The sequence below is a fragment of the Mobula hypostoma genome, chromosome 6 (genome assembly GCF_963921235.1).
Source record: "Mobula hypostoma chromosome 6, sMobHyp1.1, whole genome shotgun sequence".
Lineage (NCBI taxonomy): Eukaryota > Metazoa > Chordata > Chondrichthyes > Myliobatiformes > Myliobatidae > Mobula > Mobula hypostoma.
The window spans coordinates 167,216,852-167,242,918 of NC_086102.1; the positions used below are offsets into that span (position 1 = coordinate 167,216,852).

The 26,067-nt window shown below is 38.9% G+C and overlaps 1 protein-coding gene across 4 annotated transcripts in view; it reads right to left on the bottom strand.

The window, feature by feature from the left end:
- The window catches only part of LOC134348585 (cytoplasmic dynein 1 intermediate chain 2-like), a 105,627-nt gene that overhangs the window by 15,111 nt on the left and 64,449 nt on the right, over positions 1-26,067 (bottom strand). For 2 of the 4 annotated variants that reach the window (XM_063052182.1, XM_063052184.1), the window contains 4 exons: positions 18,778-18,858; positions 16,026-16,188; positions 15,835-15,934; positions 1,439-1,564 (listed from right to left, as the gene is read on the bottom strand). In XM_063052182.1, the coding sequence (XP_062908252.1) occupies positions 1,439-1,564; positions 15,835-15,934; positions 16,026-16,188; positions 18,778-18,858 (470 nt within the window). Of the gene's footprint in view, positions 1-1,438; positions 1,565-15,834; positions 15,935-16,025; positions 16,189-18,777; positions 18,862-26,067 lie in introns of all 4 variants that reach the window. The other 2 variants (XM_063052181.1, XM_063052183.1) reach the window with 1 other exon arrangement.

Here is a 26,067-nt window from a genome sequence, read left to right on the forward strand (position 1 = left end):
ATCATGTGATTGGTAGATACAATAATCAGAACCTGTTGTTTTCCTTACAACTCATTCAATGTCCCATCTAATGCATAATCAAAAACAGTTTGTTAAAATTTATTAGGTTACATTTTGTTCCACCAACATTCATTCCCTTTATAAAACATATTCCAGTAATTTGCTCTTTGAATCATAGAATCAGCCATTCAGCTCAACTTGTCCACACTAATCTTCCACATTCCACCTCTTGCATTTGGGTCTTCTATGTAAAATTGTAAAAATATTACCATTTTTAAGAACTGAATATACTTCAAACTTATAGTTTTTCTGAAGGCCATAAAGGTGATGTTTTGGTCAATGTGATCCATTTTTTGTGGTATAAACAACTTTCTGGAGCCATTTAATGAGAATAGCAGAATGGAAGGAAAAAAAAGAAACGTTCATTTTTCATATTCATTCCTTGCCAGCTGGGAATTGAAAGTATTCTTCGATTGCAATTAGACATTTCTAATTTTAGTAAAATAGATATTCATATTCTGGAAACTCTACTGGCTACATTGTAAAACTTATCTGTGTAACTTGTGAATTCTATTAAAAAGCAATCATACCAAATTGATAGAGTCCCAAAACCTTAAAGGCAACATTTACCTATTCCTCAGAAAGAAAATTAGGGATGTGAGTAAAATAACACAAGGGAAAATTCAGATTTCTACAGTTTAAAAATCTTACCAAGTTTAAAACACTGACACCGAAAATTGAAGTAATTGCCCTTTGGCCAAACATCATCTCGCTTGGACTTGCTATTTTTAAATCAAATCATTTAAAAAATGTCTTTTTATGAACAACAAAGTATTTAATTTTGTTTTTACCTATTCATCCGTAGAAAATACTAATACATACTATGCATAAAACATTATTTGCTTTATCTTTTTATGAATATCATCAAATTTCCATTTAGTCTTTAGATTTTTAGTCAGCTAATGGATCTTTAAGGCTACAATTATACTCTGTTGGTGGTTGGAAACAGGTAACAACATTGAGCAGTTCTCGACTAAGACCAGTAAATTTATAATGCAAGCCTAAGATCTAAACTGATGTCATTGAGTAGTCTTTCTACATTCACCACGAAGCAACAATGGAAAAGTGACACTATAATCTGCATGCTTCGTTCTGATAATGTCATTAACATTAGAATGTCTAATATTATCTGTATGTCCATCAATCTGATCTATTTTCATTGCTATTAAAGTCTAATATAATATCTTACATGTTGATAAACATTCCTCACAGATATACTAAAATGTGTAAGTGTTAAAAATTACCATGCTATACTGATGAAATGACATTGACAATCACTCAAGAATCTCTTGCAACAGTCCAATCTTCTTTAAAAGCTATTTGGCAAAATTCCAGCTTTTCTTCAAAGGACACCATATCCAAACAAGATATACTATACCTGGCAGTGGAAGACATACTCTGGAGTTGTTTTCTTAAATTTCATGTTCCATACAAGAGCTACACCATCTGGTTCATGGGGAGCATCCTCATTATTGTTGTACGAAGCAACAAGGAGTTCTGGGTACTGTTGATAGTGAAACCAAGAAAGGAAAGGAAAATTAACATAAATGCTAAACACAAGAGATCCTGCAGCTGTTGGAAATCCACACAAAATGCTGGCAAAACTCAGCAGGTTAGGCAGCATCTATGGAAATGAATAAACAGTTGACTGAGACCCAAACCCAGACCCTTCATCAAGACCGGAGAGAAAGGGGGAAGCTCCGTGCCAGAATAAACAGGTGGAGGAGGGGAAGGAGGACAAGCTAGAAGTTAACAGGTGAAGCCATCTGGGTGGGAAAGGTAAAGGACTGGAGTGGAAGGAATCTGACAGGAGAGGAAGGTGGACTATGGGAGAAAGGGAAGAAGGAGGGTATGAGGCTGAGTTGATAGACAGGTGCAGAGAAGAGGTAAGAGTGGGGAATGGAAGAAGAGGGAAGGGGGAAGGGAAAAGAAAAAATACCAGAAGGAGAAATCGATGTTCATGCCATCAGGTTGGAAGCTACCTAGATGGAATATGCAGTGTTACTCCTCCACCCTGAAGTGGCCTCATCGTGGCAAAAGAGGAGATCACAAACCTACATTTTGGAACGGGAATGTGAATAGGAATTTAAAAATTGGCCACCAGGAAATTCTATTCTTTAAAGATGAAGCAGAGGTGCTCAACAAAGCACAGAGATCCCCCAATTCACGCTGGGTCTCACCAATGTAGGAAACTGCAAGGGTAAAAAGATCCTGGTGGGAGTTGTATATAAGTCTCCAAATACTAAGCAGGATGTGGGATATAAATTACAATGGGAGACAGAAAAGAAATGTAAAAAGAGCAATGAATGATAGTGATGGTGGATTTCAATATGAAGGTAGGTTGGGAAAATCAGGTTGGTGCTGGATTACAAAAGAGGGAATTTGTAGAATGCCTACGAGATGGCTTTTTAGAGCAACATCTGGTTGAGCCCACTAGGGAAAAAATAATTTTGGACTGGGTGTTGTGTAATGAATCAAATTGATTAGGGAGCTTAAGGTAGAGCAACCCTTAGGAAGCAGAGATTATAATATGCAGTGCACCAGGAATTCGAGAGTGCCGGGGTGGGGGGGGGGCGTCCCCATATATGCTGATGCTCTTAAGGAGAAAGTGCTTGGGAAGATGAAAGTTCTGAATTGCCAGATAGAGATGGACTACACCCCAGGGTTCTGAAAGAGGTAGCTAAAGAGATTGTGGAGATATGAGTAATCATTCTTCAAGAACCACAAGATTCTGGAATAGTTCTCCACTCTTGACAAAGAGAGGGAGGCAGAAGAAGGAAATTACAGGCCAGTTAGCCTAACTGGTTGAGAAGATGTTGGAGTCTATTATTAAGGAAGAGGTTTCAGGGTACTTGAGGTGCATGATAAGATAGGCCAAAGTCAGCATGGTTTCCTTAAGGGGAAATCTTGTCTGACAAATCTGTTGGAATTCTTTGAGGAAATAATAAGCAAAATAGGATTAGAGGACACAACCTCAGAATAGAAGAACATCATTTTAGATTAGGTGGAATTTCTTTAGCCAGAGGGAGGTGAATCTGTGGAATTCATATTTCCTCTTTCAGGACATAACAGGCATGATAGATACAAGAGCATCAGTGGATCTTGTTTACTTGGGTTTTCAGAATGCCTTTGACAAGGTATTGCTTGCGAGTCTACTTAACAAGAGCCTATGGTATTATAGGAAAGATACTAGCATGGGTAGAAGATTGGCTGACTGATAGGAGGCAAAGGGTGAGAATAAATTAGGCCTTATCTGGTTGGCTGCCGGTATCTCGAGGTTTTCCACAGGGGTTAATGTTGCGACTGCTTCTTTTCACGTTATACAGGTTTCCCCCCGCCATCTGAAGGTAGAGCGTTCCTATGAAATGGTTCGTAAGCCAGGATGTCATAAAGCGAAGAAGCAATTACCATTTATTTATAAGGGAAAAATTTGTGAGCGTTTGCAGACCCAAAAATAACCTACCAAATCATGCCAAATAACACATAAAACCTAAAATAACAGTAACATATAGTAAAAGCAGGAATGATATGATAAATACACAGCCTATATAAAATGGAAAAACTTCTCTACAATCATTGCCGCACTGTTCTCGGTAGCGAAAATCTCATGCAAGCGCACTCGGCAGAAAATCTCACGCAAGCGCTCTCGGCATAAACACTCTCTCCAGTAACCTTTAAGCTATGAAGCTGCCAAATCATACCAAATAACACATAAAAATACACAGCCGATATAAAGTGGGAATAATGTATGTACAGTGTAGTATCACTTACCGGAATTGGGAAGACAGCACCGAGCACACGGATGATGGTGTATTAGGCTGAGTCGTCGGAGGTTGGGGCGATGCAGTGGTCCCCAACCTCCGGGCCGCAGACCGATACCAATCCGCAGAAGATGCAGCGGTGGCCGGGACGCACCCAGCACATCTTTAAGAAAGAAGCCGAAATAAACAAGCTAATTAATTAGGTGCAACCCGACATTTACATGCTGGGCGGCACCTAATTAATTAGCTTGTTTATTTCAGCTTTTTTCTTAAAGATGTGTTGGGTGCGTCCTGGCTACCGCTGCATTCTTCGCAGCAATGTATCGGTCCGCGGCCCGGAGGTTGGGGTGGTGTGACACCGGGGTGTCATCTCATCGTCATCGGTTTCCATCAGGGCAGGCAGGTCATCTTCCTCTATGTCTGCCTGCCTCGATGTCAAAGGTGGAGGTTTGTCGTCTGCTGTGGCTGATATGGAAGGCTTGAAAAACAACAGTATGCTTGACTGCTTAGCCTCGCACATTTTTCTATCATACAGTTCTTTGTAAGCAATCAAACCATCTTGCAAATATGCCCTAAACCTATGTACCCTTTCAAAATTAAAGTCGTACTTTATCGTTGCAGCGAAAATCTCACACAGTTGCTTCACATTCAGTTCCTGGACGACTTCACTTTCGGTCCGTTCGCTACTGCATTCAGTTTCGATTGTTATCCTTTCCTCTTCCAATTGCATCAGCTCTTCATCTATCAGTTCTTGGTCATGGGATGCCAAAACCTCAACATCATCTTTGTCAACTTCCACAAGCCAAACTCACTTTGTCCTTGCTTTGTTCACCATGATCGAAACACTTAATTATGTCTAGTTTTACGCTAAGTGTAACACCTTTACGAGCTCTTTTAGGCTTTTCCGATACTGTACCTTAGAACTCATCTTGCTAATGGCTGCTCACAGGCACGTGTTTAAGCAATGCCGGCTAGAATACAGTTCCGAATCCGGGGGAGGAGTGGCTGCTTGGGGCATGCACTGCTGTTCCTCGCGCGCTGCTTTTTTTTGTAACAGTGAAAACACCTTCTGTTAGCGAAAACAGGTAACTAATGTAGGTCTTTCGTAACAGTGAGGTTTCATAAAGCGAACGTTCGAAAAGCGGGGGACACCTGTATGTGAATGATTTGTATGATGTAATTGATGCCTTTGTGGGCAAGTTTGCAGACGATACAAAGATATGTGGAAGGGGAGAAGGCAGCGAGGCTGCAGAAGGACTTAGATGGATCGGGAGAATGGCAAAGAAATGGGAGATAGAATATGGTGTAGGTAAGTGTATGGTCATGCACTTTGGTAAACGAATAAAGGTGTAGACTTGTTTTCTAAATGGGAAGAAAATTCAAAAATCAGAAGTGCAAAAGGACTTGGGAGTCCTTGTGCAGGATTCCGTAAAGATTAATTTGCAGGTTGAATCAGTGGTAAGGAAGGCAAATACAATGTTAGCATTCATTTTGAGAGGACTAGAATATAAGAGCAGGGATGTAATGCTGAGGCTTTATATGGCACTGGTCAGTCTGCACTTGGCTATTGTGAGCAGTTAAGATGTGCTGGCACTGAAGAGGGTTCAAAGGAGATTCACGAGCATGATTCCAGGAATGAAAGGGTTAACGTATGATAAGCCTTTGATGAATGTGAGCCTGTATCCACTGGAATTTAGAACAATGGGGAGGGGGGAGGAATCTCCTTGAAACCTTTTAAATATTGAAAGGTCTGTATACAGTAGATGTAGGGAGGATGTTTCCTCTTGTGGGTGAGTCTAGGATCAAAAAGCACAGCTTCAGACTATAGAGGGACATCCATTTAGAACAGAGATGAAAAGGAATTTCTTCAGCCAGAGGGTAGTTAGTCTGTAAAATTCATTGCCACAAGTGGCTGTGGAGGCCAAGTGATTCAGTATATTTAAAGCAGAGATTGATAGGTTCTCGATTAGTCAGGGTGTCAAAGGTTACAGGAAGAAGTCAAGAGAATGGAGTTGAGGGTGATAATAAATCAGTTAAAATGGAATAGCAGAGCACACTCTGAACTGAATGGCTTAATTCTGCTCTTCTGTCTTATGCAGAGGAGGCTGCATCAGGAGCGGATACAATAGACAACTCCAACAGATTCGCAGGTGAACTGTTGCCTCATCTGGATGGGATGTTTGGGGCCCTGAATGAAAGTGAGAGAGGAGGTGAATGGGCAGGTGTAGCATTTCTGTTACAAAAGGGAGATTAGTGAGGCGGGACAAGCGGACAAGGGAATCATGGAGGAAGTGATCCCTGTAGAACGCAGAGAGTGGTGGTGAGGTAAAGATGTCTCTAGTGGTAGGGTGGGGTCCCATTAAAGATAGTGGAGGTTGCAGAGAATGATGTGTTGGATGCAGAGGTTCATGGAGTGGTTGGTGAGGCCAAAAGGCACTCTTTCCCTGTTAAGGCAATGGGAAGATGGGGTAAGCATGGATGTCCGGAAAGCTAAACTGCTTCAGTCAGAGAGAGTACTCTGAATGGTAGTTAAAACTTTGATGTGCATCACTTTCAAACAGACGTAGCTGAAGTCTGCTGCAAATATTAAAATGAGCACAAGAAAACAGTTGAGGAATTCAAAGAATTCCTGTTGAGTCATAAGAAATATAAAATAATTGTTTATTAACTAAAGATAATTATGAAATTCATAAACATTAAAGCTGAAAATTTAGCATGTGATCTTTAGTTGCTAGAATTACAACTGCAGTTTACACTATGGTTTAGGTTTTGTTATTGCTTTCACCAATAAAGAACAAAGCCCTTTAGAAGTTATTAAAATCTGAATCTAGGCCTATATTGAGTGTTCATCATAACAGGGACATTTTTTTTTTAAAGTCATCCATGATGTGGCTATCAGTACAAGGCCACCATTTACTGTATATAGCCTATCCTTTCTGCAAAGATAATGCCAAAGTATGTTGGATGTTTATGAAATCAAATTTTTCATGATTAAATATATGAGAATAGTTTCAAAATGCCTCTATCAGAATCTTTTGTCTGCTAATAAGCCACTAAAGTAATCAGTGTTCCAGCGATGGCGCCTCAGAATATGCTGTCTGATGTCTGCTAGACCATGAAGGCAACTCCATCAGATGAAGCCCTCCGACAGGAATAATATCCAATAGCCTGGATTAACCCTAACCCAACACATCTTTAATTTGTGCAGCATTATAATGCATTTTCAAATGAATCCACTGTTGAAAGAGAACAAGGAAATAGGGTCCTGGCAAATTTAAGGGGAGCACAGGAAGCTGATCCTATAGTGTCAAGGGAGTGCAGCAAATATTGCCCGATATTTCTGATGTCAAGCCATCTGGATTCCCAATAGGAATTACAATTGGAAATGACACAGCAAATTGTATCTGCCGTGTTCTTGCTCATCTTGTGTCTATCTCCTTGAAGTGTCTTTACATCCTCTTACCTAATCTCAATCTCATTTATCTTTTTAAAAAAATATCATTTATAATATAATTTGCTTCACAAATTAAATATTCTGCATGGAGGTCAGTGACCAGTGGTGAGCCGCAGGAATCCATTCCGTAACCCCTACTCTTCGTGATTTTTATAAATGACCTGGATGAGGAAGTGGAGGAATGGGTTAGTAAACTGTTTGATGACACAAAGGTTGGGGGTGTTGTGGATAGTGTGGAAGGCTGTCAGAGGTTACAGCAGGACATTGATTGGATGCTAAACTGGGCTGAGAAGTGGCAGATGGAGTTCAATACAGATAAGTGTGAAGTGGTTCATTTTGGTAGGTCAAATATGATGGCAGAATATAGTTTTAATGGTAAGACTCTTGGCAGTGTGGAGGATCAGAGGGATCTTGGGGTCTGAGTCCATAGGACACTCAAAGCTACTGCGCAGGTTGACTGTGTGGTTAATAAGGCATACGGTGCATTGGCCTTCATCAATAGAGGGCTATGGGTAACCCTCAGTAATTTCTACGGTAAGGACATGTTCGGCACAGCTTTGTGGGCCAAAGGGCCTGTATTGTGCTGTAGGCGTTCTATGTTTCTATAAACATTCAAAGCAGCAAGGTTACAGCAGAATGTATAGGCAGACAAGTGGTTGTTGGAGTTTAATCTGAACAAGTGTGGGAGGTGTGCACTTTAGGAGATCTAATGTAAGGGGAAAGTAGTCACTTAGCTGCACTAATGTACAGATGGGTCTTTGGATTCAGGTCGCTAGCTCACTGAAAGTGGCCATGTAAACAGATAGGGTGGTAAAGAAAGTATATGGTATACTTACCTTCATTAATTGAAGCACTGAGTTTAAAAGCCAGGAACGTGTGGTAGCTATATAAAGCTTTAGTTGGACCATGCTTGGAGTATTGCATGTAATTCTTGGTAGCCCTGTTACAGGGAGGACGTGGATGCTTCAGAAAGGGGAAGAGATTTACCAGGATGCTACCTGGATTTCAGGGTATGAGCTATAAGGGGAGTTTGGGCAAACTTCAGTTGTTTTTGCTGGAGTGGCAAAGGCTGAGGACAGAACTGACAGAAGTTTATAAATTCATGAGAGGCAGAGGCAGAGAATCAGAATCTGCTTCCCAAGGTAGAAATATCATGTACTAAAGGATATGTATTTAAGGTGAGGGGAGAAATGCTAAAGAAGATTCATGGAGCAAGCTCTCATTTTGCCAAGATGATGTAGGTGTCTGGATAGGCTGCTGGAGTGGTAATGGAAACAGATACAATAGTCATATTTAAGAGACTGTTACAAACCCCATTTCCAGAAAAGTTGGGATATTTTCCAAAATGCAATAAAAACAAAAATCTGTGATATGTTAATTCACGTGAACCTTTACTTAACTGACAAAAGTACAAAGAAAAGATTTTCAATAGTTTTACTGACCAACTTAATTGTATTTTGTAAACATACACAAATTTAGAATTTGATGGCTGCAACACACTCAACAAAAGTTGGGACATGGGCATGTTTACCATTGTGTTACATCACTTTTCCTTTTAATAACACTTTTTAATTATTTTGGAACTGAGGATACTAATTGTAGTAGATTTGCTATTGGAAATTTTGTCCATTCTTGCTTGATATAAGACTTCAGCTGCTCAACAGTCCGTGATCTCCGTTGTCTGATTCTCCTCTTCATGATGCGCCATACATTTTCAATAGGAGATAGATCTGGACTGGCAGCAGGCCAGTCAAGCACATGCACTCTGTGTCTACAAAGCCACGCTGTTGTAGCCCGTGCAGAATGTGGTCTGGCATTGTCCTGCTGAAATAAGCATGGATGTCCCGGGAAGAGACATCGCTGTGATGGCAACATATTTCTCTCTAAAATCCTAATATACGCCTCAGAGTCAATGGTACCTTCACATACATGCAACTCATCCATGCCGTGGGCACTGATGCACCCCCATACCATCACAGATGCTGGCTTTTGCACCTTTCACTGATAACAATCTGGATGGTCGTTTTCATCTTTGGCACGGAGAACTCGACACCCGTTTTTTCCGAAAACTAGCTGAAATGTGGACTCATCTGACCACAGCACACAGTTTCTCAGTCTTTCGGTCCATCTGAGATGAGCTCGGGCCCAGAGAACTCGCCGGCAGTTCTGCATAGAGTTGATGTATGGCTTCCTCCTTGCGTAATACAGTTTCAAGTTGCATTTCTGGATGCAGTGACGGACTGTGTTGAGTGACAATGGTTTTCCGAAGTACTCCCGAGCCCAGGTGGCTATAATTGTCACAGTAGCGTGACGGTTTCTTAGGCAGTACCGCCTGACGGCTCGAAGATCACGCGCGTTCAACAGTGGTTTCCGACCTTGCCCTTTACGCACTGAGATGTCTCTGAATTCTCTGAATCTTTTCACAATATTATGTACTGCAGATGTTGAAAGACCTAAATTCTCTGCAATCTTGCGTTGAGAAACGTTCCTTTTGAACTGACTAACAATTCTCTCACGAATTTTGGCACAAAGGGGTGAGCCACGACCCATCCTTGCTTGCAAAGACTGAGCCTTTGATGGACGCTACTTTTATACCCAGTCATGATACCTCACCTGCTACCAATTAGCCTGCTTAATGTGGAGTCTTCCAAACTGGTGTTACTTGAATATTCTGTGCACTTTTCAATCTTATTTTAACTCTGTCCCAACTTTTGTTGAGTGTGTTGCAGCCATCAAATTCTAAATTTGTGTATGTTTACAAAATACAATTAAGTTGGTCAGTAAAACTATTGAATATCTTTTCTTTGTACTTTTGTCACTTAAATAAAGGTTCATGTGAATTAACATATCGCAGATTTTTGTTTTTATTGCATTTTGGAAAATATCCCAACTTCTCTAGAAATGGGGTTTGTAGATAAGACACATGAATATAGAGGAAATGAAGGATCACATACAGCCAGAAGAGAGTTGGCTCAATGTGGCATCATTCTGTACAGACATTGTGGACTGAAGGGCCTTTTCCTGTGCTGCACTGTTCTGTATTCAAGATGGTTAACACTAACCCTTGAAACAAAACTGCTTGCAAGCCTCTCATTCAAATGGTATTGTTAATCATCAAACTGTGTTTCACCTTTTACAAATTCACCACTAATGCACAAGTATCATTGTGGTTTAAAAATGTTATTGGAAAAGCCATATAAATGACATTAGTACAATAAATTTATTTCATATTTCTGTTATTTTCTCAGATATTTGTATTTGATGCATTTTTTTGCCCCTACAAATGAGCACTGTCAACCCCTAACCAACCAGGACTTCGAAATTCTTCATTTTTTTCTTGAACAAATGAGTACTATTGAAACAGAATCCACGTAGGAGTCTGGAATACGCTGCCAGGGGTGGTGGTAGAAGCGGATATGATAGAGGTATTTAAGAGGCACTTAGATGGATATATAAATATGCAGAGAATGGAGGGATACCGAACACGTGCAGGCAGAAGGGATTAGTGAAATTAGGCATCATTAGTTTAATTAGTTCAGCACAGCCTCGTGAGCTGAAGGGCCTGTTTCTATACTGTAATGTTCTCTGTCTATGAAACCGATCTAAAACACAAAAATTATTTTTCAGTTGCACAAAGTCTACACAGTTCATTAATGTTTATTCTTTTTGTTCAGACAAGTCAATCCCACAGTCTATGAAAGGTTAAACTTAATTTTATCTAGATTATACAGGTGTGCCCCGCTTTTCAAACGTTCGCTTTACGAAACCTCGCTATTACGAAAGACCTACATTAGTTACCTGTTTTCGCTAACAGAAGGCGTTTTCACTGTTACGAAAAAAGGCAGCACGCGATAAAAGGCAGTGCGCATCCCGAGCAGCCAAGCTCCTCCCCCGGAACTGCATTCTAGCCCGTACTGCTTAAACATGTGCCTGTGAGCAGCCATTAGCAAGATGAGTTCTAAGGTATTGGAAAAGCCTAAAAGAGCTCGTAAGGATGTTACACTTAGCGTAAAACTAGACATAATTAAGCGTTTCAATCGTGGTGAACGAAGTAAGGACAAACTGAGCTTGGCTTGTGGAAGATGACGAAGATGATGTTGAAGAGGTTTTGGCATCCCATGACCAAGAACTGATAGATGAAGAGCTGATGCAATTGGAAGAGGAAAGGATAACAATCGAAACTGAATGCAGTAGCGAACAGACCGAAAGTGAAGTCGTCCAGGAACTGAACATGAAGCAACTGCGTGAGATTTTCGCTGCGATGATTGCAGAGAAGTACGACTTTAATTTTGAAAGGGTATGTCGGTTTAGGGTATATTTGCAAGATGGTTTGAGTGCTTACAAAGAACTGTATGATAGAAAAATGTGCGAGGCTAAGCAGTCAAGCATACTGTCGTTTTTCAAGCCTTCCACATCAGCCACTGCAGATGACGAACCTCGACCTTCGACATCGAGGCAGGCAGAGGTAGAAGATGACCTGCCTGCCCTGATGGAAACAGACGACGATGAGATGACACCCCAGTGTCCCACCACCCCAACCCCCAGGGCCGCGGACCGATACATTGCCGCGAAGAATGCAGCAGTAGCCAGGGCGCACCCAACACATCTTTAAGAAAAAGCCGAAATAAACAAGCTAATTAATTAGGTGCTGCCCGGCACGTAATTAATTAGCTTGTTTATTTCAGCTTTTTCTTAAAGATGTGCTGGGTGCATCCCGGCTACCGCTGCATTCTCCGCAGATCGGTATCGGTTCACTGCCTGGAGGTTAGGGACCACTGCACCACCCCAAACTCCGACGACTCAGCCTAACACATCACCATCAGTGTGCTCGGCGCTGAACCAATTCCAGTAAGTGATACTACACTGTACATACATTATTTCTACTTTATATAGGCTGTGTATTTTTATGTGTTATTTGGTATGATTTGGCAGCTTCATAGCTTGAGGGTTACTGGAGAGAGTGTTTCTGCCGAGAGCACTTGCGTGAAATTTTCACAGCTGAGAACAGTGCAGCAATGATTGTAGAAAAGTACTTCTACTTTATATAGGCTGTGTATTTATCATATAGTTCCTGCTTTTACTATATGTAACTGTTACTTTAGGTTTTATATGTTGTTTGGCATGATTTGGTAGGTTATTTTGTGGGTCTGCGAACACTCACAAATTCTTCCCATATAAATAAATGATAATTGCTTCTTCACTTTACGACATTCCGACTTACGAACTGTTTCATGGAAACGCTCTACCGTCGGATGGCGGGGGAAACCTGTAGAGCTCTTAATTGATATGATGGCAACAAATGTGCAAAACTGAGTTTCTATAATCACTAATTTCTATACCAGAAAGTGGAAATCCCACTTTGACATACAAGCTCTAAAATTCTTCCACTGAACATGGACTTAAGCTATATTAAAACAGAAATAATTGTGTTATTTTATTTAATTCTGTGCTTTATGGCAAATTAACAACAGAATCAAAACCAGACGGAATATTACTTTTGATGATAATTGATCAATTAGACTTGAACTAGTACCTGCAAAAAGGGTCTCTTGATTGATTAATTGCTGGTTCTTGTTTAACTTCAGTTAAACAATCAGAGTTCCCAACAATGGTTAATTTTTAACAATAAGAAAAACATAAAACAGGATCCCAGACAGGTGTAATACAAAAAGTTGGTTTCATACATTTTTTAAATTTAGGATCATGTTGGATTACTTAAGCAATGTGAAGTAGTGTCAATTTATAAGTTTTCTGGGGACTAGACACCAGTTATCTTGACATTTTAATCACCTCACACTGTTGGAGCAGTGCTGCCGGGATAATCAAGGACACGACCCACCCAGCCAACACACTTTTTGTCCCTCTTCCCTCCGGGAGAAGGCTCAAGAGCTTGAAGACTCGTACGGCCAGATTTGGGAACAACTTCTTTCCAACTGTGATAAGACTGCTGAATGGATCCTGACTCGGATCTGGGCCGTACCCTCCAAATATCTGGACCTGCCTCTCGTTTTTTTTTGCACGACCGGAGGAATGCCATACTAGATCTAGTACTAGGTAATGAACCAGGTCAGGTCACAGATCTCTCAGTGGGTGAGCATCTGGGGGACAGTGACCACCGCTCCCCGGCCTTTAGCATTATCATGGAAAAGGATAGAATCAGAGAGGACAGGAAAATTTTTAATTAGGGAAGGGCAACTTATGAGGCTATACGGCTAGAACTTGCGAGTGTGAATTGGGATGATGTTTTTGCAGGGAAATGTACTATGGACATGTGGTCGATGTTTAGGGATGTTAGGGATAAATTTGTCCTGGTGAGGAAGACAAAGAATGGTAGGGTGAAGGAAACATGGGTGACAAGTGAGGTGGAAAATCTAGTCAGGTGGAAGAAGGCAGCATACATGAGGTTTAGGAAGTAAGGATCAGATGGGTCTATTGAGGAAGCAAGAAAGGAGCTTAAGAAGGGGCTGAGAAGAGCAAGGGGGCATGAGAAGGCCTTGGCGAGTAGGGTAAAGGAAAACCCCAAGGCATTCTTCAATTATGTGAAGAAAAAAAGGATGACAGGAGTGAAGGTAGGACCGATTAGAGATAAAGGTGGGAAGATGTGCCTGGAGGCTGTGGAAGTGAGCGAGGTCCTCAATGAATACTTCTCTTCGGTATTCACCAATGAGAGGGAACTTGATGATGATGAGGACAATATGAGTGAGGTTGATGTTCTGGAGCATATTGATATTAAGGGAGAGGAGGTGTTGGAGTTGTTAAAATACATTAGGACAGATAAGTCCCCGGGACCTGACGGAATATTCCCCAGGCTGCTCCATGAGGCAAGAGAAGAGATTGCTGAGCCTCTGGCTAGGATCTTTACGTCCTCGTTGTCCATGGGAATGGTACCAGAGGATTGGAGGGAGGCGAATGTTGTCCCCTTGTTCAAAAAAGGTAGTAGGGATAGTCCGGGTAATTATAGACCAGTCTGTGGTGGGAAAGCTGTTGGAACAGATTCTTAGAGATAGGATCTATGGGCATTTAGAGAATCATGGTCTGATCAGGGACAGTCAGCATGGCTTTGTGAAGGGCAGATCGTGTCTAACAAGCCTAATAGAGTTCTTTGAGGAGGTGACCAGGCATATAGATGAGGGTAGTGCAGTGGATGTGATCTATATGGATTTTAGTAAGGCATTTGACAAGGTTCCACACGGTCGACTTATTCAGAAAGTTAGGGATCCAGCGAAGTTTGGCCAGGTGAATTCAGAATTGGCTTGCCTGCAGAAGGCAGAGGGTGGTGGTGAAGGGAGTACATTTAGATTGGAGGATTGTGACTAGCGGTGTCCCACAAGGATCTGTTCCGGGACCTCTACTTTTAGTGATTTTTATTAACGACCTGGATGTGGGGGTAGAAGGGTGGGTTGGCAAGTTTGCAGACGACACAAAGGTTGGTGGTGTTGTAGATAGTGTAGAGGATTGTCAAAGATTGCAGAGAGACATTGATAGGATGCAGAAGTGGGCTGAGAAGTGGCAGATGGAGTTCAACCCGGAGAAGTGTGAGGTGGTACACTTTGGAAGGACAAACTCCAAGGCAGAGTACAAAGTAAATGGCAGGATACTTGGTAGTGTGGAGGAGCAGAGGGATCTCGGGGTACATGTCCACAGATCCCTGAAAGTTGTCTCACAGGTGAATAGGGTAGTTAAGAAAGCTTATGGGGTGTTAGCTTTCATAAATCGAGGGATAGAGTTTAAGAGTCGTGATGTAATGATGCAGCTCTATAAAACTCTGGTTAGGCCACACTTGAAGTACTGTGTCCAGTTCTGGTCACCTCACTATAGGAAGGATGTGGAAGCATTGGGAAGGGTACAGAGGAGATTTACCAGGATGCTGCCTGGTTTAGAGAGTATAGATTATAATTAGAGATTAAGGGAGCTAGGGCTTTACTCTTTGGAGAGAAGGAGGATGAGAGAAGACATGATAGAGGTGTACAAGATAATAAGAGGAATAGATAGAGTGGATAGCCAGCGACTCTTCCCCAGGGCACCACTGCTCAATACAAGAGGACATGGCTTCAAGGGGGATATTAGAGGAAGGTTTTTTACTCAGAGGGTGGTTGGTATGTGGAATGCACTGCCTGAGTCAGTGGCGGAGGCAGATACACTAGTGAAGTTTAAGAGACTACTAGACAGGTATATGGAGGAATTTAAGGTGGGGGTTATACGGGAGGCAGGGTTTGAGGGTCAGCAGAACATTGTGGGCCAAAGGGCCTATACTGTGCTGTACTATTCTATGTTCTATGTTCTTACTTTCCTTTTTCTATTTTCTATTTGTGATTTATAATTTAAACTTTTAATATTTACTATCGATTTGTACTCCAGGCAGCGTGAAGCGCAGAATCAAATATCGCTGTGATGATTGTATGCTATAGTATCAATTGTTTGGTGACAATAAAGTATAAAGTATGAATGATAAATATTAAAACTTCTCTGGATCAACAATAAAAATCAGACTTTTCAAAATGGCCCACTTTTAATAGATATTTTGTACAATTCAAATGCATGAAAAAGTCTTCAATTTACCTGAGGTGACCAGTCCATGCATGTAACAACACGATGTTTTGACCAGCGTTCATCAGAAAACTCTCTATTTAAAGAAAGTTTAGCTCCACCTTGGAGTTCTCTATTGGGAAAAAAAATGCAGTCAAAACCATTGATTTGTTTACCAGAAATAGTGCAATCACTAGAAATGCAGTAAAGGATTTAAATATTACCCTTCTTTTTCTTCTAAATCCTTGCCACTGTAGTCAAAAAACAAGTCTTTATGCTCTGCAAGAGCTCGTTCAATTATTCTAGTGCTGTGATCAAAGAATGTGAGGAATTCATCAGAATGAATTATCTGTTGCTTTTCTTCTTCTGTAAGTTCATGAGGTACACCTATAAAATGAGGTAAACAAAGCTTTTTTCCTCCTTCAGAATCTCATAACTGTTTACATTCTATAAATATTAAATCTATTTAGCATCTTAACCTTACCAAAATTAAAATTCTATTTCATCTTTAAGATATATCTATATAAGATATAATTAGGCATTCTGACCACAGATCTTGTGTTAACTTCTGTATTTTCTTTAACAGAAGTCTCCATTTTAATAGTCAGGAATAAATCTTAAAAACCAGATGACAGTTCTCCCCACCTGAATTACATTACTGAACCACATGGATTTTTTATGATGATCTAGTAGCTTTGTGTTAATTAACTATAAGGCAAACTGCATTTAATAAAAATTCAGATTAATTGCCAGGTTGAAAGCCATAGCCGCCACCGCAGATTTTAAATTCAAGTCTTGTTTGTTAACCTGGGTCACTGAGAGATGGACCCAGGAACTTAATTGTTGTGTTATTCCATACTAATTAGCCAAAAGTGTCCTTACATAAGTGTCTCCGTGTGATGGTGCAAAACAAGGATGAATCTTTAGAACCTGCAATATAGTGGAAATACATAGTTCGATACTGATGGGCAGGGCAAGTGAGAAAGAAGGGAAAGGAGGGCAGACAAACACAGTGGGTGAAGAGATGGAAGAAAGTAGGCACTCTCCCACCTTCACTCTGCCTTCCTCATTTTCTCTCTCTTTCTTTACACCTCATCCAACATGATCTCATTAACTCTCAAGCATGGACAAGCTTGCCTCTTTTTCAAATCCTGACACCCCTCTGCAACATCCTTGCTTCTCTCCTTTTGCAATATTGATTTATGACAAAACAGTAGTGAATGAAAAAATCTATCTGATGATGGGTGACATGGTCCCAAGCCAGTGGCAGGAGGCAAAGAAAAGTGTTGAAGGTGTGGGATGGTGTGTGCATCTCAAGGCTGTGGAACTTTAAGTAGTTACCAAGGAAGTACAGAATTAAAGCTATTTTAAAATTTATTGACAGCCCTAAAAATTAGACCATAAGACATAGCAGCAGATTTTGGCCATTCAGCCCACTATTCCATCATGACTGATTTACTTTCCCTCTCAACCCCACTCTCCTGCCTTCTCCCCATAATCATTGATGCTTTAACTAATCAAGAACCTATCAACCCCCATTTAAATATACCCAATAACTTGGCCTTTGCAGCCATCTGTGACAATGACTTCGACAGATTTACCACCCTCTGGCTAAAGAAATTCCTTCTTATCTCCATTCTATAGGGACATCCTTTATATTCTGAGGCTGTGCCCCTGATTCTAGACTTCCCCCACTATTGAGAACATTCTCTCCACATCCACTCAATCTAGGATTTTCAGTATTTGATAGGTATCAACAAGATTTCCTGTCATTCTTCTAAACTCCAATGAGTACGGGCCCACAGCCATCAAACACTCCTCATATATTAATTCTTTCATTCCCGGGGTTATTCTTGTGAACCTATTCTGGACCCTCTCCAATGACAGCACATCCTTTCTCAGATAAGGGCCCCAAAATTGTTCATAATACTCTAAATGCAGTCTGACCAATGCCTTACAAAGCCTTAGTAATTAAGCTTGTGAATATCAAGAAAAGATTAGATTCAATTAGAATTTTCATCCAACCTCTAATCTAGTCTATATTCCCAAGTCATTCTTCATGTCCTTTCCAAGCTTTGAATTGCTACTTAGACTAATTTATTTAGTTATTGAGGTCTGTCAACTGGTACGTCTTTGGAGTGTGGGAGGAAACCAGTGCACCCAGAGGACGCAGGTAGCAGTGGGAATTGAACCCAGGTCACCTGTATTGTAAAGCACTGTGGTAACCACTACGCTACTGCATAATGCAACAACTGGCAACAATGAAAGCACACCATATCACAAAATATTGATGGAAATTAAAAGGAGGAACAGGGAATGTTAAAACTCAAAAGATAAACTTGCTTAATTTCAATAAGAGCACAAAATGTTTAATGCAGCCTTGTTAATGCAATATTGCATTCAACTGGAAATCTATGGATTTTTTGCTGAGACAGTTAAAATAGTTTTACTGAAATATATCTGCATTAAAAAGTCATAAGAATAACAAATATGATCTCAACTAAAAAAAGTCAAATTAAGTAGACCAAGGAAATACAAACTCTAAAAGGAAATCAGTATCAAATAAATTTTCAACAACAAATCAGGGAATATATGATCTCTTGGGAAATTATAAGATGCTTTGCAAATATACTGGGGTAACTTAAACCCACTCTCATGGGAGAATACTACATGGATAAGGTTCAATCAGAAAAATGGCTGTTCCTTAACTCCTGACATTGTTTTGCAAAATTTCAATATCTGTCTTCCCCAGGATGAATTTAAGAACCTCAAACTCAGCTAATAAATACTCATTATTTGCAAAATTTTTGTTTGCCTGATCTGTAAAGGAATTTTCTGCTGACATAAATAAACAAAATGCTCTGGAACACAATGGCAAATACAAAGAAATCTGTATTTGTGGACTAAGCACCCAAAGCATTTAAAACAAATTTCAATTTTAAAGAACTTTTCAAAACAATTTTCACCCCAAAATACCTTCTTTATCTTCTTCTTTCTGTATTTGTACTGGTTCTGGTTCAACTACTTGCTTGGGTACAATTTCCTCCTCCTCCTCTTCTGCTGAAACATAACAATCATGAAATTCAATACTGTAGTCCTTCAGACATTCTGAAACACCTCATCTCCCATTACATTGTTTTGATATTGTCCTGAAGTTTTCATATTAAATGTGCCTTTTCTGAAGTTAATATCATGTAAATTTTGATTATCTCAAGAAATATTTCTAAGATCATTATTAAAAATGGAGAAAGATAAATTGCAACTGTCTGAAGAGCTATATTATTACTCATAATCTTCAGGCCATCAATGTCAAGGCAATGAACTATCTAATAGCTTCATTCTATCTTGAAAATGGCATGACAATCACTTCATTTGACGTTTCTATTGTCAGATGTACTGACACTTAGCAGCTTTTTATCTTGTTCACAGCTTATTAGCTGTAAATCAAATAGATCTGAAAACTGGGAAAAAGTATGTTTCACCATACACTTGGACTCCATTTGAGATATGTAAAAAACACCAAAGAAGCCTATCTGAATATGTTCTATTTTTTGATGGTACCGTAAGTTAAATACTTCAGAATTTCAAATATGGCTTTTGAACTTCTATCATTTTATCATTCTATAGACATGAGTTATCATTGCAGCATCATAAACAAATACAATAAGAAAGAAATACAGATAAGCGGAAAGAGAAAATAGTCTGAAGAAGAATGTCAAACAACATGCACATTGACAATCTTTATCCTTCCAGGATCTGAATCAGTTTTATTATTACTGATATAAATAGCGTGGTTTTTTTTGCAGTAGCAACAAAAACTTAAAATTGCTATAAATTATAAAAAATATATAAAACTAACAAAGTAGTGTTCATGGATGATTCAGAAATATGATGGCAGAGGGCAAAAAGCTGTTATTGAATCATTAAGTATGGGGCTTCAGGCTCTTGTACCTCTTCCCCCATGTTAATAACCAGAAGAGGCCAAGAAGTGATCCTTGCCATGGATGCCACCTTGTTGAGGGATCGCCTCTTGAAGATGGGCTCGATGGTGTGGAGGGTTGCACTTGTAATGGAGCTGCATCGGTAATGTTTTATTTAACAATATTCAACAAGCCAACAAATAAAGAAAACTCTTCAAAAGTTTTGCATATGGCTGTCTGGGTAACAGAAATTCTACCTTATAGAATTTACAAATCCTACCCAAAAATTTGACAGAGTAAAATTCAGCTTTGAGGAATTTTTAAACACAAATTTTATGTATTATCAATTTACATTTCTCGACACGTGCAAATGACACAGATTCATATTGAGGAAAGTAATGACCAGTACCTTTCCCTATGAATATAGCACCTAGCCATCAGCCCCACCCCCAGCCAACCCAATACTGGGGTTGACTGACTGAGCAAAGATTTTCCAGATGTACGGTATCTTTCAGAACCTCAATATTCCTCTGTTCTTATATTCTGCTTTATTAGATATCTTAAAACCTTTTATATCAAAATCAACAAGCAGAAGAAGCTTCAGCTCTCAGTTAAAGACAGTCAAACATTACCTCTCAAAACATTTTATTATAAAATAAGGTATAAGCACATGATAATATTTAATGCTTTAAACAACAGCCTCGTGATCTCGTTCTGATTTATACTAACCAAATGAAAGCAGATCATGGACTCTTGAATGTTGTAGAACATCAGGGGTAGCTTTTACTCTTTATAAAATGGTGTTCCAGGATTCAACTTACAAATTTATTTTAATTAATTTTATCACTAATAAAGAGACTTTCAAGTAGGGTTTTCCTTCTGAATGGCACATTCTACTTAATTGTTTTCTGGAGCTTATGTTCTAAAAAGAACTTAGTTAATTGACTGCCAAGAAATTTGGTTGATAAAACAAATTCTAGTTTATTAGAAAAGGAAATAACTAGGTCATTTTAGAATTGCAAAAATTGAAGAAGAAACCATTGTCAAACAATACAAGGCAAAAATTTGCATCGGCTATCCATAATTAAAGCAATCTGCTTTCCATCTCAAATTTCCACACGGTTCTCTCAAGCAAACTCCATAGAATGAAATAAAAGTACAAGCTTCCATAAAAGAAAAACATCAATCCGCCAACTCAAATCCATTTAAGCAAAAATTGGAAGGAAACCATATTAATTAACTCAAATCAGATGATAGTAGTGGGCAAAAGAACCCCACCTTTTCTCGAAATCAAATCGAGGATCAAAAGTTCGACTTCTGATTTTCTCCAAACTAAGGCACAGCATCACCTGAGAGAACCATTGTATTAAAGTAGGAGCAGAAGCATCTTTCTATTTCAACAAAATAGCCCTTCTGGCCAATAATGTAACAAATGCAATTACATGTTGGTCTGATAGAGAAATACCATGAATATGTTGAGGGATTATACAAAACAAAACTGTCAATTTATTAGGTTGTAAATTAATTTTTTAAACTTCGGAAATTGTAGAGAAAATAGATTTCCAAAAATGTTTCAATACAGAACACGACCAAAACATATATGTCAATGTAGCTGTCTCTCACACCGACTATCAACATTAGGAAACATTTCAGATAGTCTCTCCTTTGTCAAATAGTGGCGATGTACAATTTTAAATTGAATTAAAGAGTGACTGGCACAGATCGAAGAAGAGTTAACCAACTTCAAGATCTGCATCCAATCCTCTGTTATCAAGGCCACGTTAAGCTCTCTCCCCCAATCTTGCTTAATCTTAAGTGAAGGGTAATTGTGCTGTTGTAACAATAAATTATAAATTCTCCCAATAAAACCTTTCACTAAAGGGTTCATTTCTAAAATAATATCTAACAGGTCAGAATCCTGTATATATGGAAAATTACTTAAATATTCTTGTAAGAAGTGTCTGACCTGAAGATATTGCAGGAAATGTGAATACGAGGGAGTATTTAGTTACTAATTTCTCAAAAGACATCCATCGGCCATCTTGGAACAGATCCATGAAGGAATAAATTCCTTTATTCCTCCAAAGAAGAAAGGTAGGATCACTTAATGAAGATTCAAATAAATAATCTTGATAAATTAAACTAAAAAGTTTAAATTTTTTGAGATTAAAAAAATTACAAAACTAGAACCAAATTTGTAATGACTGCTTAATCACAGGATATAAATTTAAATTAGCAACTTTGGCCAGTTGTACAGGTAGAGAAGCTCCTAATAACGAGGTTAAGTGAAACTGTTTCACAGCTTTCAATTCCAAATCAGCCCAAGGTGGTCGTTCATTTTTATCAGCCCAATATAACCAAAAACACATATAACGTATGGGTCCAGGGTTGTGCTCCTAATGGGTTTTTTCCCCCTTTTTTTTTTAAGTTAATAGGGAGTTTTTTTCTCTTAGTAGGGGTTCTTTCTTTTTCATTCAAAAAAATATTCTTAACACTTTATTTTTTCTTATTATTATTGATATATTGCTTGGCTTTGTTAATCAGTTATTTGCTAATTTAATTCTTCATTGTACATATTGACATACTGACTTGATTACCTTAATGTATTTTTTGTTGATCTTTAATAATAATCAATAAAAAAGATTTTAAAAATGAAAATAAAAGTATCCAATCATCCAATGGGGAAAGGAGTGAAAGTTTATCCTAATGCTGCCATTTCTTTGACCACTGCCACGGATGTATCCTGTCACATTATTCAATTCTCTCGAGATCTTGGTCTTATCAGAGGCCTTCAGTCAAAGCCTGCTTCTAATTCTCGAGTCCAAAGTCTCTTTTAGTGCAGTTCCTGCCTTGGTGTTCCAGGAATACTGGCACTTCACTGGAAATCCACAGAACACAGCATCCATGTCGAACTTCCTTCAATATGATTACAAAATGCCTCAGGGCCTGTGAAAGCATGCAACTCCTCAAGTTTACTATGATCGCTTGGTATATTTGAATGAATTAAATCTGAACCAAAACGAATGAATCCCTCTACTAATATTGTCTTCGTAATTCCTTGCAAATGTGTGTAATGCAAAACATTCTTAGTGACACTGGGAATATATAACCTTTTATTAAGTGCTGCAATTCTTGTGTTGATAATATTCTCACAACACTGATAAAGAATTCTAGAATTTGCAACAAGCCAAAATGAAGCTATAATTTCATAAGCACAATTTGGAAGGTATACAATCTGGAAGCAAAAGTTTTCCATTTGCTGCTTTTATTTTCTTTGATCGCAGGAATTATGGAATTGATTGCATTGTTAAGTAAGCAATAAGCAAGCAGAAGATGAGTCTCTATTGGACAATCTTGAAAAACATACAACATTGTACTGATTAGGAAAAAAAGTTGCCCAAATCTACATGACCAAATTTAATTATTATTAAAATTTAGTTCTACTTTTGCCATCCTCCTGTTGCCTTGATTCATGTGGTTTAAATTTCAAATTCCACACTAGTTCATTACGTGTTTCTCACCGCTCCTACCTCCGAGAAGGTTTCCTATACCTAGAGAAACTGAATACAAAGATTTTTGGAAGCTATTGGTTTGACAAGTCAGTTTATTTACTGAGGGCTACATGAAATGAGCTGGTCAAAGAATGGGAACCAGCTGCCCAAATCAGGTCCCAGCAGCTAGTCCAGATGACTAGACAACAAAGAACAGATGGTACTACTGAGATTATGTTCTCCAGTACAAAGTGGCACTGGGATGGCACAAAATTTTCTGCCTGACTGCCTCCAATCACATTTTCTCCAACAGCAAGACTGTAATTACTGGCCCACCAGGGGAGTTAAAGGCAACTATTCAGGCTGAAGACTGAATAAAATACATCATGAAGGCTACAACAGCTGCCAAGCCACACTAACACAAATGTGTTTGTTATAAGGATTTTCGAGTCCTTACAACAAACACATTTATGCAGACAATAAATGTAATTAAGCCACCCCCAGAGTTTAGAAAAATAGTGGTGAAATGCACACTACGGTATTAACTTTTGCTTTATAAAAATGATAATCGTATGTGTAAATTTAACAGTAAATATGAATTGAATTTGCCTACCATTCTGACAAGTTTACAGAAATGGGTTGATAACATGAACAATTTCAATATCCTGCAGATATGCTCATACTTGCAACCAAATTGGAAAGTTAAAATTTTTCCTTTCAAGGGCTTCAATCAGCTGCAAAGGAAAACAGTAATCACTGCCTTTTGAGCAAGCACTGCTGCATTTGTCAGCCCTTTCTCTGAGAATGTAGCCAGAGCAATCAACCTGCCATCCATTCAGAAAGAAAAAACAATCTGAAAACACAGGGTATAATACACCTGCCAGAGAAAATGGCCATTTCAGGAGAAGCTAGTGATCTGCATGACCCCACTGAGGAGGCGGTGGTGCAGAGGGGAAGAAATGCTTAAAAAGAATTCATAGTGATTCCGATCTCTCATACACTGACACTTCCGTACAAAGTGTACCAATTATAGCTTTTGTGCTACTTAAAAATGAAAGCTTTTTTTTTCAAAAATAATCACACTGAGACACAGAAGACGCACATCCTTTCACAGAAATTACTTATACACTGAACAATCTATTAATCTGAAAGCAGTCTGTCATAGTAGGGGTCCAAAGCTGTTCAAGCACAAAACTAGAAACGTGACACCAAAGATTAAAATAATCTCTGCAGGTGTGCTTGCCACCCCATGTCACTTTGTTGACAGCTTTACATAAAATCAAAGCCAAAACCTTAACATTACATAATTTTAAAATGAACATTTTCTCAAGACCAGAAACTCTATACTATAATAACTGTATTTTACATCACATGGAATCATCTTAAAGTGGAAATACAGATACATTTATTGAAAAATAATATATACACAGAGACAGAATGATTACCTTAAGTCAATATTACCCTGTAATAGTGGTATCTCTGTTGAAACTGACCAGTGACACTTCAAACTTTCTGTACACATCACCATAAAGTATCTGTTTCTAATAATAGATTACATATTTGAAATTACATAAGACAAAGCCAATTTAATACTGAAGTTAATCTGAAAGAGAAAGTTATTTAAATATTATAAGAGATCTGAAAGGACAACAATCGTAAAATGGAAGAACACATAACTGTGAATGATTTGTTGAACAACCAAAAATATTATTTTCAGTAGTGCACGTTGTACACAGTAAAGTTACTGAACAAAAATCTAAAAAAACTAAAAATGCTGTAAATCCAAAATAAAAAAAGAAAATGTTGGAAAAACTCAGCATGCCTGAACAACATCTGTGGAAAGAACAGAGATATCATTTCAGGTCAGAGACACCTGTTGGGGGTTTCCAGCATTTTCTGTTTTTATTGCAAGTTTGCTTTTCTGTGCTAACTTGACACATGAAACACTAATGACTACAGCACAGGGAATTCTAAAGCACATTAGGCCACTTTCAGAGAACACTTTAGCAAGGCCTTTGACAAGCTCAGTCATGGCAGACTAGTCTAGAAGGTCAGATTGCATGGGATCTAGGGGGACATAACAAATTGGATTCATAACTGGCCCAGGGGGTGATGGTTGTTCTTGAATTAGAGGCCTGTGTATAGTGCTGTGCCATGAAGCTGGTGCTGAGAACTTTGCTATTTGGATGTGAATATACAAGACATAGTTACTAAGTCTATGAATACTAAAATAGGTGGTGGTATAGATTGTGTAGACTGAAATGAGGAAAAGAATTTTTTGACTCCAAAAATTGGAGAGCTTTGGAGCTCATGATCTGAAGTGGTGGTAGAGGTAGAAACACCACTCACATTTTGATACTACTGGATGTGATCTGCAGTGCAATAGATCACAAGCTGTAGGAAGGAATTTCCTCTTTTAGTACCAGCACAGAAAAATCAGGTCAAATGGGTCAGTTTTGCTGTGAAATTCCTGTGGTTCACTGGGTTGAAAGATCAGATTTCCTGCTGACCAATTATCTGAACAAACTTTGAAATCCTAATATTGGAAAAGGTGACATTTGTAATCCTGAGTTTTGGTTAAAGAAATAGAGATATGAAACAGCAGCAGGCAATGGACAAAGGTTATTCACACTGGTGTCCAGTCCTATGCCACAGTGATCAGTGGTGGGACCTTCATTGTTGGTATTTATATAAATGATTTGGATGTGGTTAGTAAGTTTGCAAATGATAATACAATAGCTGGTGTTGCAGACAGTGTACAATGTATGAAAAAATTACAGGGGGATCTTAAACAGCCTAGTATGTGGACTGAGGACTGGCAAATAGATTCCAAACCAGACAAATGTGAGGTACTT